General features: G+C 40.2%; 1 protein-coding gene across 7 annotated transcripts in view; it reads left to right on the top strand.

The window, feature by feature from the left end:
• The first annotated feature begins 2,305 nt into the window (after window positions 1-2,305).
• The window catches only part of PBX1 (PBX homeobox 1), a 308,844-nt gene continuing 298,688 nt past the window's right edge, over window positions 2,306-12,461 (top strand). The window contains exons 1-3 of one of the 7 annotated variants that reach the window (XM_008514477.2): window positions 2,397-2,844; window positions 3,039-3,329; window positions 6,529-6,602. In XM_008514477.2, the coding sequence (XP_008512699.1) occupies window positions 3,139-3,329; window positions 6,529-6,602 (265 nt within the window). In that variant the 5' untranslated portion in view covers window positions 2,397-2,844; window positions 3,039-3,138. Of the gene's footprint in view, window positions 3,330-6,528; window positions 6,603-12,461 lie in introns of all 7 variants that reach the window. The other 6 variants (XM_070608178.1, XM_070608177.1, XM_008514475.2 and 3 more) reach the window with 6 other exon arrangements.

The following is a 12,461-nucleotide window of genomic DNA, read 5'->3' as shown; positions in this document are numbered from 1 at the left end:
ATAAAACATCTTGAATATAATTCCCCATCCTTAACTTTCCTCAGCATTATTGTTGTGTAGATTTCTTATTTCCCTACTAAAATGTTCCTAGATGACAATGACCTTCTGGTATTGATGGTACTTTTTCCAATACTTTGCCTGGCAACCTTTCACTAGATTTTCAGTTAGAATTACTTACAAAATGATTTCTTACAGCCTCTGGGGTAACTTCTTTTCATGCTTTAAGATGTGATAATTTCATCATTGTAAGAAGTATGCTAACTCACACTCAGTGTGATTGATATGTGATTTGAAGATATAGTTTTGTGCTCACTTTTTTATTAGTGTTGATTTAAAAAAAACAGTAAGCCTGGGTATGTATGAATAAAATAGTTGTTATTAAGTAATACGACATCGTAATTACAATTAATGCTCCCTATAGCATGCCCTTGTGCCAATAAGTGCCAAGCAGCTTGTTAAGCACTACTTTGACATCCTTTAGTAAGAGCCCTTTATTCTGCCAAACTTGTGTTTTCTAACTATTGGGAAGGGGATCGGACTGATGAAAAGAATAACATTTTGTTTGAGGATCTCAAAGCACCCGGCAAGGCCACCTTCCATTTTGCAGAATGAGAGCACTGAAGCTTGCAGTGGTTCAGAGCATTTCCCTTGGCTATAAACCCATTCAGGAAGACAACTGGCTGCACTGATTTTTTTTTTTTTTTTTCCTGAGGAAGATTAGCCCTGAGCTAACTACTGACAATCTTCCTCTTTTTGCTGAGGAAGACTGGCCCTGAGCTAACATCCATGCCCATCTTCCTCTACTTTATACCTGGGACGCCTACCACAGCATACCTTTTGACAAGCGGTGCCATGTCCGCACCCGGGATCCGACCCGGTGAACCCCAGGCCGCTGAGAAACGGAATGTGCGCAGTTAGCTGCTGCGCCACCGGGCTGGCCCCTACACCAAATATTTTATATTCCAAATTATTCTGTGCTTTTTCCAAGTAATTCATCTGTTATTCTGTCTTATGGCTATTGTGACTGTGTACCCAGCCAGAGTTCCCCTCTCACCTTGCCTGATGAAACGATTGGAGGCAAATTTATGGTCTACTTGGAGCGATAGTATTGGCCTTTAGCCATGAGTTTCTCATTAGCTTTTTTCCTTAATCCTATATACTTATTTTTTTTCCTTTTTTCTTACCCACTTTCAATTTGAGTCATGCCATTTGAATATGTATCGTTTCAGGCACCTTCAGTCTCTTTTCAAACAAAATGGGCAGTAAAGACATAACTAATTTTTACCCTATTCACACGTTTCTGTTGGATGGAAGCAGGCTGTAAAGCTGAAACACCAGGCTTTTGGAAAGAGCCACACTTGAGTTTGAATTCCAGCTTTGACACTTAATAACTGTGGGACCGTGGGCAAGTTATTTAACCTTTCTGAGTTCCCTCTTTGTAAAATGGAAATAATAATCCGTAACTCACAGAGATGTGTTGGGGATTAAATAAAATAACTCATGTAAATTACTTGGTGCATAGTAGGCATTCAATAAATGTCAGTTCTCTTCTTATCCCAGTTAATAATGCTTATTAGACTATATTAAAAACTAGAACCAGACTGCGATAATGCATTTCTTTATTAAGCATTTAAGCCAAATAACTAATTTCCCTCAAGGGGAAGGGAGAGATATGTTGAATTAGTTTCATTTGGTGAATTTATTTATTAATCTTTTTTTTCAGCATTATTTAGTCTCATAGTCCATAATTTAGTTCTCATGAAACCAAATGTCACAATTCGGTATTTCCTTTAACTCTACTGTGATTTTTTTAAATCTATTATTATATTTGCGGTTTATTAGAGATCATTATTAATTATATTAGCAGCTCGATTGTGTTTCATAACTACTTCGTGCTGACAAACCTTTGCTCTCAACAGTTTGCCTGAAGTCTAAGGATTTAAAAAGATCCAAGTTTTAAATGGCAATGTTACAGCAAAAGGAAAACAAGGGTGGGGGAGAGACCCACACCGTCTGTCTTCTTTCGTGTTAATTCCATACGTTTGCGTATAAGTGGAGCCACGTTGTCCTCAAGGACGGAGCCTAAGTGAGGCAGGAAGAAAAGTGGGAACTGACTAATTGAGCTGGAACTACGGTACCATTGCTCCTTTAAGGACTGGAGACTGGGTATTAGCTCGGCCTCCTTCCCAGCCCACCTCTGAACTCTGATTGACAGGGCGCCGGGCGAGGAGGAGCTGAAGGAGGCCGAGGAGGAGGTGCAGGGAGGAAAGTAGGGGGAGGAGGGGCCGTCTTTTCTCTGATGGCCAATCAGGGGAGTGGGGCGGGGCTCCAGGAGCCCTCCTCCCTCCTTCTCTCCCCCGCCTCCTGGCTTCCCCGCCCCCTCCTCCCTTTCCTCTGCCTCCTCCCCTCTCCTCCTTCTCGTCCTCCTCCTCCTTCTCCTCCTCCTCCTCTCAGGCTGTGGTTTTTCTGTATATGTTTCTGGAGTCCTGAGCCTGAGCTAAACAAAAGCAGGAGGCTGACGGGGCTGCTGGAGTTTGCAGAGACACGGAGGAGGAGAGAGCCTGTGCTCTGCCTGCCGCCGCGGCTGGGGGAGATCTGGCTTTTGCAACAGCCCACCCCCTTTGAGATCACTCTGGCCCGGAGTGGGGGTGGGGGGCAGCGGGGGGTGGGGGGGAAAGTTTGCATTGCAATCCCCCTGCCTTCCTCTCCTTTCTCCCGATCAATGCATATTTGCAAAAGGATTAAGCCACAGATTTAAGCGCCGGGAGCCCATTTCTGCCTTGCAAAGGAGACGGGACTGAAAAACCAAAAGCCAGCTCTGATTTCTTTTCGTCAAGTGGGAAGGTGGTTTATTTTTCTTGCTTTTTGGAGTCAACACCCTTCTCCACCAGCCCTTATCCCCACCCTCACCCCGCAACCCCTTCACGCCCCCCTCCCCCTCCCCACTCCCCATCCTCCCACCATCCTCTGAAGAGGCAAAGGGATTTTTTTTTCTTTTGGTCTTCTTTTTTCCCCCCTTCCCTGTTTATCCTGAAAAGGATTTGAAGACAGCTTGAAGGATAAAAAGCCTTGGTGCTTCCCAGGAGCCGAGCCGAGGAGCAGAAGAGGAAGAGCCGGGGGCTGCCGTTGCCTTTGGAGATGGACGAGCAGCCCAGGCTGATGCATTCCCATGCTGGGGTCGGGATGGCCGGACACCCCGGCCTGTCCCAGCACTTGCAGGATGGGGCCGCAGGGACCGAGGGGGAGGGCGGGAGGAAGCAGGACATTGGAGACATTTTACAGCAAATTATGACCATCACAGACCAGAGTTTGGATGAGGCGCAGGCCAGGTGAGATGGAAGCTTTTCTTTTCCTTTCTTGGGGTTTTTTTGTTTTTCTCCCTCTCGCTGGGGGAAACAATGGGAACCGAATCACCACAGCGCTTTCTTTTTAAAGGTTATTTCTTTTCCCATTTTGACGACCAACTATATGGCGGAGGAGTAAAATTTGAAGGAGCGTTGTTATCGAAAGTGTAATCGCCCATGCCATGATGTGGCTGTGTGTGTATATGTATATATTGTGTGTGTGTGAGTGAATATAGAGGTAGTCATATATATCCACACGAACACTCAGGCACGACGAAAATCCTGCCAACTGATCCAAAAGCGGCCCTCGGCACTTTTTTTTACTGCTTTAAAAAAGTATCAGAGAGAGCAGAATTGTCAAGTTTTGAACAGCATTCCCTGCCTTCTTGTTGAGGGACTCCGTAACCTTACAAAATAAAATGTCCCAAGAACACTTTATTTGCAATTTTAATTGACTCCCTACCTAATTCAGAGACTTGATTTTCTTTCCTGACATATCCCTCCAAAATTAATTTTTATCTTTTCCCCTTTCTCCCCCTACTTAAAAAAAAAAAAAAGAGAAAAGGGCAATTCTTTGTCAGTAGTTGTCAGCTATTCAGGAAATATTTTGCATTCATTTAATTCTGTTTTCAAAAAAAGCTGATGGAAAGACAAGAGAATTTTGCTTTTAGACATATTTGTCAGTTTTAAGAGACTCAGATATGTAGTTTAACTTTATTGTCTGTTAATTTGGGTCTGTTTACTAACCTTCCGTGGCACAGAATGTCTGGTCCTTTAAAAAGGGGTGGGGGGTAAAAATCAAGCATGCTCTTTTTCCCATGCTTCTTCCAGGACCACTTAGAAGGCAACTAAATAGAAATGAAGGGATGTGTGCATTTTATATGTTTCAACCCTATAGGACATGATGATCTTCACTAAGGAAACATAATAAAGAAGCTGTGTGGCTTCTCAACTTAATCCACTGCCAGGTATATAGTTCTTTACTCTAGAATTTTACCGTCAATTGTCTTTCAAAATAAAACATAAACTAAATGGCAACCCACTAACAGCTTGCCCAAGGCCCATCTCGAAAGGAAGAATTTTAAAAATCTAATGATCACATATGTCTATACAATTACCCAGCTTTGTGAAATCTCAGAAGTAGTTGGTTTTTTAAACATAGATACACAATTCTTTTACCTCAAATGACTTAGTTGTATGGAAAACACATCATTATATATATATTTTTGTCTAAGGGAAATAGGAATTTGAGGTGAGAAAATAAGCAGTTAAAAGCATGAATGTTATGAATTACACTCTTATTTTAGCTGCAAGCACATGCAACATGTAAACTCAAAAGTGTTGAGGTTTATGGGGGCTTGAAAACTTGGAATGCTCAAAGACTGGAACTATTCTAAATTTTTTAAAATAGAGGAAAGTTGGCAAAAATTAATTGGTGTTCTTTTTGAATTTTATTATCCGAAGAAAAGCTAATAGGTATGGGAAGTGGGAGATTTCCCACTGTTAATCTGAGTTTGAATTGGAACAAATTTCTCCATTACATTGTTCCAGAAAAATAAACTCAGGCATAGCAATAAACTGGTTTAATAACAAGTTTGTGAAGTGGAAGGGGCCGGGAAGATTGGAGACGCACCACTTTCCTGATGTTTAGTGCCGCTCCTTCTTGGTAAAACTGAGGACAACCGTGGCTTGGTGGGTCCCCCTTTTAATGGCCTAGAGATCAGATACAATTCTGGGATAGGGAAATTTTCTGTTCTCTCCCTGTACCATCATTGATGTGCTGTGGAAATGCGGTATTTCTGAAAAAAACCGTGTAGAGTTTGCATTTATTTTTATTTGTATTTTTTTGCACTTGGGCCTGTATCTAAGAAGACAATTATTGAAAACTGTTTTAAAAGGCCCCCAAAGAAGGCTTTGATACGTTGAAGTCTTTTCCACCTTATTCTCACCCCGCAGGAGAACTAAATCACCACTAAGCTTTCTTTTTGGTTAAACAATGTAACTCTACTTAGCAAATACTGCATCTTTTTCCTTTTCTTAGTCACACCTTCATAATGTACATTTATTATTTACAAAGTAAACCATTAGTATTTTAGACAGGATGTATGTGTTTATTTTGATACTCTTGGATTTTGAGCTTATTACTCCTCTGCTGTACAGTATATAAAGCATGCTTCTCGTTTCTGTTTTTCATGAGGATGTGTGTCCATTTTTTAACTTTCAAAGGGATTAAGAAAGAATTGCCTGTGCCAGAGGTCTCCATTTATCTTTACACATTAATTTTAGTTGGTAAACAGAATTCCCTTAACTAATAGCTGATATGATCAGTATTTTGTTTCCAAAACAGTATCCTCCTGCTAAGTGCTTCCATAGTAAAATAAAGGGAAAGGTATTGTTTTGTTTCTCAAGTGCATTCTGAATTCAGACACACACTACAGCCAGGTAAATCACTAATCCAAAAGGCAGGATTGTATTTATTTTTTCCCCAATGGGTACAAGGTCCTAATTGTAAATAATTGAATTTCAACACCTGCAAATAAGCGGTGTGTGCACGAGAGGCATAATGTGAACACAGAGAAATGAATTTATTCCCCATATGGGTATGTTTGCCCCCTGGCAATGCATTTCCATACTCTTTAACTTGGGACTGAAATTTTATAAATTGACAGTTCTACTCAGAAGACCTTTCAAGCATCTTGTGTTTATGAGAATACAGGGGCATCTGCGGAATGAATTCGAACACATGGATGAATTAAATTTGAAAACACACACACAGACCAAGAGGCAGACAGCTCCTAGGCTGTGTTGGTTGCATAGTTTATACAAAACTGTTAACCCGTGCGTTTGGCTTTGCTTTATTTATTGCCCCAGATAGGATTATTGGTTTAAGAATTTCACTTTGATTAAACTACTTAAAAAAAAAAAAACCTCTGCCTAAACGGGCATAATTTAGGTTAGTTCTGTTCTGTAGTTGAGTCCCTACTCTCTCCCTGCTAATTAACATTATTTCTTTTTCTATGGTGGGACTCCGTATATTAAGTCATAAAACAGTTGAAGCATGCCACAGAGTTATGCTTGATATATAATTTTGGCTAAATGTTCACATTTTGTTCCCCTGTGCATTATCAGCAGTTTGATCTTGAAAGTCCACCTAAGCTATTATGTTGTTATTTCTTTCTTGCAGAAAACATGCTTTAAACTGCCACAGAATGAAGCCTGCCTTGTTCAATGTCTTGTGTGAAATCAAAGAAAAAACAGGTAGGAATGAGATTCCAACATTTGGGCATTTTCTTTGGCCCATTGACTCACTGAACCCATTATTTAAATATTAAAATTTCAGAATAGAAGTCCTCTCAAGATTGATCTCATATTCCAATAGGAAGTCCGAGTGGCCCTGCTTCCTGTAAAAGAAAGCACCAAGTTTTCTTGACAGCTATTGTCAAGCATTACTGGTTTATTCTCTTTAACTCTCTTCCTGGCCTCTTTGAAACTGGGGCTAAAATATAGGTTCTGAAAGGAGATTTGTAGAATAATGTGCCTTTGGGGGAAAAAATATGAAAGTAAAAGTCCATTTCCTGAAGGAGTATATTTTGGCCCATATTTAAAAGCCTATTTTTTGGGAGTTTGGGCATGAGGGCTAAACTGTTTAAAGTTTCTTTTTCTTTTTTTCTTGTAATCACACGAAGCAGCAGGCTAGGGGTTCTCAGCAGAGTGCTGTCAAATACCTTTGTGAATGCGCCATACAACATCAGGTTATTGGTGTTCGAGTGCCCTGTGATTTTATACCAGGGAGAATCGTTGGATTTAAGAGAATATCATGCCATGAGATCACTCATTCTGTTGTTTTTCTACTTTCTAGACCTCATATCATGGACTAACACACTTATAACACATCCCAGGAGGGCATTTAAATTTTAAAGCAACAATTAAAAAATAGCAGTCATCAATCAGAGGTATTCTTAAACAACAGATGCTCCGGGAAGGACAGTTAGCAACATCCTCTTGTTTGTTTATTTTAATCCTTAATTTTCCAAAGTGGGTGAATCTCTCCCTTGTAAAAAGAAAGAGTTGAGAAGGCAATCTGAAACCAGGGCATAAAGCTGAGGAACGAGGGGTGGTTATATAATGCGGGAGCTTCTGCTGGCCTCTGACTTGCTCGCTCGCTTGAGAGCAGTGTGAAGTACCTGCCATCCTATTTATTTATTTATTTTTTACAACAAGGAGTGTAACAGTCAATAATTCATATCTAAACCATATAAGCAAGGGCATGACATGAATGAAAGTGACAATAAATATGATTGCATGCCCGGTTGATATACATTGATAGTTACACATAAAAAAAGGGGGTGGGGGGAAGAGGGCACACAGAGTGATTTTCTTTTTGCCAGCTCTCTGGGTTTCTTTTTAAAAAAATAAATAGTTTCAAGATGTGGCTGTTGATGGAAGATGTAATTATTTGGGTTTTGAAATGTATGGAAAATTAGTACGCGGCTCCTTTGTTGGATGTTATTTGTGTTGTGCATAACATCCTAGACAAAGCACCTGACCAGGGATGTTGAGACCCTAAGCCTTCCAGGTTGCCTTGCCAAAGCCTAACCTTATTGCAAAGCTGTTAATTGCATTATTTTAGCCGTGAGACACCTTTTCAGAGATTTATGGATTGTGCATACAAATATCAAAAGAGCTTTTTCAGTTTGTCACACTTTTTAGTTTTTTTTTTTCTATTAGCCCAGAGCAGGAAACCTTAAGTGTGTATATATTTTTTTCTCTTCTCTTCTTTTTTTTCCTTCCCATTTTCTCTCTTGATCTCTGATGCTTATTTACTTTGAATATTTGATTTGTAGGAATTTGTTTCTAATCGAGTATGCGTTCCTGCTGATCTTGATTCGTAAAATGTAGAATCAGGATATAAAGGCATATTTGATAATCTACGCTAAAGAGGTTATTTTTGAAGACACTTTATCAGATTTTTATTGAAAGGAAAGGTCGTCAGGGCACTTAAGTGTACATTGTGGCCAAAGTGTTTAATTCTAGTCTTCTAATTAAAACCTACTGAGGCAGTAGATCAAAGTGGGTGGGTGTGAATAGAGATCCGGTTCTGGTGTGAGTTAAAGAGTTTGCTCCTTATCCATATTGGCTAAAGTATGGTGATAGGAAGCAGCTATATTGGTCAAAATAATACTCTGAAGGTGGAATTTATTGTTGGACTGTAAATTATATTTTTTACCTTTTCTATTGAATGACGTTAATGTTTGGAGATTTTTAAAAATCTAAATTAAGGTTTTGTGTGTTGTCTCTAGACTATTTTAAAAAAAATAGTTTATTGAGGACTATATATTGAAAATGATAAGGATCAATGCCCCCGTGTTAAGGGCAAATACACACACACACACACACACACACGCAGAGTTGTGGAATGAGAGGGCACCCATGGGTAAAAGTAAGACAAAAGAAAGAAAGAAAGAAAAAAGCTTTCCTCCTTATTCCTCACCTTGTATGTTGGAAGGATTAAGGGGAAGGAAGAAACCTCTTCTGGAATGTTGAGTGTTCTGTGTTAAAGGTAGGAGACAACTGTGGTGTGTTGAAAAGAACCCTTTGATTCTAAAGCATGATTACTCCATTACTCAGGCTCTGCCTGACCCCCAATCGACGGGCCAGCAGACCTGCCATGCACTGGATGTGTCGGAGACACATAAAGTATCTGTAAAGTTGTAGGAGCTTTTTTTTTTTCCCTCTTGATACAAAGCTAATGGAAAGATCGCTTAGGATGCTCAGTTCACATACATTCCTTCGTGGTTTTGAGACTTTCCTACTGGTATGCTGAAGCCCCTTCGCATGTAATGAGTATTTCTGAGCTTCCATCTCCAGCACTGGCGAGGTTCCTTGATGCGGGATGGGCTTCGTTCTGTCTTCTCTCACGAAGTTCACACATGGGGCTCACCTAAGTCTTTGGAAGGAAAGGCACGACTCTGAGAGGGGCCTGCTCATTGCACTCATTTGCTGCTTTTGTGTTTTTTTTTTTGGTCAATGACATTATTTAGAAAACTCAGAAATAAGCAGGAAAACTAGTTGACTGTCTTGCCAACCTTTTGGAACTTTAGAGAAACACACGTGCACAACACCCAAGGTAGGCGGCACCGTCTAAATTACAGTTGATTGATGGGTATTTAAGTCAGAAATTACTGTGGGGATATTGAAAAAAAAAAAAACAAAAACGAACCCATGTGTCTTCTTGCTTCAGAGTGTGGGTAAGTTTTTATTTTGATACTTTTTTTGGCTTTTTTAAATAAATGCTAAGAAAAAAGGATGCCCGCAAAATACTCAGCGGTACTCTCAAACAACAGCAAGACAACCCTGTCGAGACCTACACCAATGTGTTTTTCAAAAGTGGCTTTTATTTGCTTGCTCCTTCTGGGAACATAGAGGTTTTTAATATAGGGTTTTGGACTATTTAATATCTCACTTTCTTTTTCTTTTCTTTTTTTTTTTGAAAGCCATTTGTTGTTTTCTAACAAATTAGCAATAGGCTGTTTTACATACGTGTGTATGTGGTTGTATTGGGGTTGATGGGATAGAAGAGAGGGAAAAAAGTCAAACATATTGCATTTCTTAAAAAGACCTTGAATATATTTTTAAATGTTTCTTGATTTTTTTTTCCTTTTATGTCAAAACTCATGCAGGTTTAAAAATTAGGAAAACATGCGCAAAAAATTGGGTGCCATTTACTAAGGAGAGTATTTATAGATAGCAATGAGTAGCTGGAATTGTTGTGAACGGTTTTAATTTTAAAACATAGCAGCTATCTGTGGCGCTTTTCAGCCCGTTTTCCTCTGCGTATTATCTGTACTGAAGTTAACTCAAATCAAGTCACTGAAGGAGGTTAAAAAAATTATTTTTTTTGCCTCCTTAACACCCTTCATTCTCTCTCTTTTCTTTCTTCTCTGTGTTTAATTAACACCCCCATTACAGAACTGTAGTTTTGTGTTTTTGTTTTTAAATCTACTACTGTATTTCACTTCTGACACCCTCCCGTATTATTCTCGCCTGCCACTTCTTTGTAATGGAACGATTACATTCTGGGACTTCTACTTGTCTCCTCTTTATAGCATTGGGGAATAATGTGCGTGTGTGTGTGTGCGTGCGCGGTGCATGCATGCACATGTGTCTGTGTTTGTATATGTAGGTGCAGGGGCACTATGGAAGGAGGCCGTGTATTGCAGGGAAATACTTCTGATGGTCTTAGCCTTGCACGGAGAACTGGAGTGAAATAACTTTTAGACCATTTGGAGCTGCTTCTGATCGGATTCCTTTTGGGGGCGAAGTGGCAGGAGTGACTTTTCCTAGAAGTTCATCTATAGCAAGCAAATGCAAAAACTTTTTCTTGCTGATGAGGGGATTCAAGATTTGGTCTTTCTCTTTTGCGGGGAAGGGGCTGAGAGAGAGAAAAGGGGTGCAAACGAAGGGAAGGCACAAGCCAGTTGTCCTTGAACGCTGCCTTTCAGGCACAGCGACGTGTTAAGGCAGAAGTAATGTGGTTAGACTATATGTTATTTGTTATAATCTGGATATAAGCTATAGTCCTACAGTAATAGGACTCTGTGAGAGACAGGATGTGAGCTTCTGATGTGTCCCTTCTCTCTAGTCACTTTTGTGCGTTCCATTTTTAGAAGTGGGTTTAGACAAATTCTGGCATTTGAAAGGTGGGCAGGAGGCTGCGAAGAGCCGTTTGGACATACCTACCAGAATACGACTTTTGGAAATGTGGTGTCATTTCTTCTAACGATAGGAGTGTTTGTGAGGATTGGAAATGAGAGAGATTTCGGTTAAACTGAGGAGACTGGAAGAGGATTCGTGAGAAGGAAAACGCAGAGAGAGACTTGTGACCCAGGAAGTGTGGGGTGTGGGGAGCCGCGAGCCGGGAGCAGGGAGGCTGTGCGTTCCGGGTCGGGTGGCAGGTTGCACTCCGGCTAGCCGGCCGAGGGGGGCATTGCTTGCTTGTGTAGTTAGCTCCATGCTGGGGACCAGGCCTTTTCACAGGCTTTTGCCCCTGTGTTCTACTGACATCCATGAACTTTTGCTTGTTGTTGTTGGCAAAATTACAAAATAGGCCTAAACAAGCAAACAAACCCAAACCTGGATATTGAACATATTTAAAGAGGAAAGCATTTTCATTTTAATTTAAAGCATAAGCCTGGCTTCTTTCGAGACATCATTTACCTGCATGCCTTAGGAAAACTTGGCATTATTTTGGTTTCAAACTTCTTTTAGATGTCTACTGTTACATTTTGAACTTGGTGAAGTAAACCTACATATACTTTTATTCCTTTTCCTTTTTATAGAAAAAAAATTCACCCAACCGCCACGTAATAGAGGCAGTGTCCTAGGTCGAGCTCCCAAAGATAGCTCTTCTTTAGTTTCCTATGACCCTGAGAGCACCCCGGCCATTTGCATTGCCTTTTCAGCCTGGGTTAGAGGAATATAGTAATTCTGGCTCCACCTCTGCCCCTTATCTGAGACGATGTGGCAAGGTCTAAGGAATGCAACAATTGATAAATAAAATAAGCAGAGGATTAATGAGTTGTTTGCAGAGTGTTTTGAATTCCCTGGGCTATATAAATAAAAGGTGCTGTATTTTCTATAATAAATTATCTCAGGACTCATATCCTGTTCCATTTCGTAGGATGACATTGTATTAACTCTTTCAGGCCAATAGTGGAAACGGGTCTCCTAGTATATAATTAAGTAATATGGTAGTCACTAGTCTCTCATGAAGAGAATCTCTGGTCGAGTCTTTTGGGCTCATCTGCATCTTAGATATGTCACTTTTTAGAACTTGGCAGAGTGACTTCCAGGAAAAAAAAAAAAGTGCAGGTGTAGACTGTCATAAGATTATAAAAGCTATCTCCTTTTATGGCAGAATAAGGTCAGTAGTGACTTCCCAGAAGGTTTTCTTAGCTCTGACAGCTCTGTTTCAATCTCTCAACTGTTGGTGGAAATCAAGATTGCAACAGGTAGAAAAATTTATCCTTTATGGTTTAAGGTCATACATTCAACCTCATCTTCCACTGACACTTTTGTCATTATGTGGGTACTGAGATGGATGCCTCATACCTGTAC

This window comes from Equus przewalskii, unplaced genomic scaffold (assembly GCF_037783145.1).
Source record: "Equus przewalskii isolate Varuska unplaced genomic scaffold, EquPr2 ChrUn-3, whole genome shotgun sequence".
Classification (NCBI taxonomy): Eukaryota; Metazoa; Chordata; class Mammalia; order Perissodactyla; family Equidae; genus Equus; species Equus przewalskii.
The sequence above is the reverse complement of the archived record's forward strand: the minus strand, read 5'-3'. Positions and strand labels throughout refer to the sequence as shown.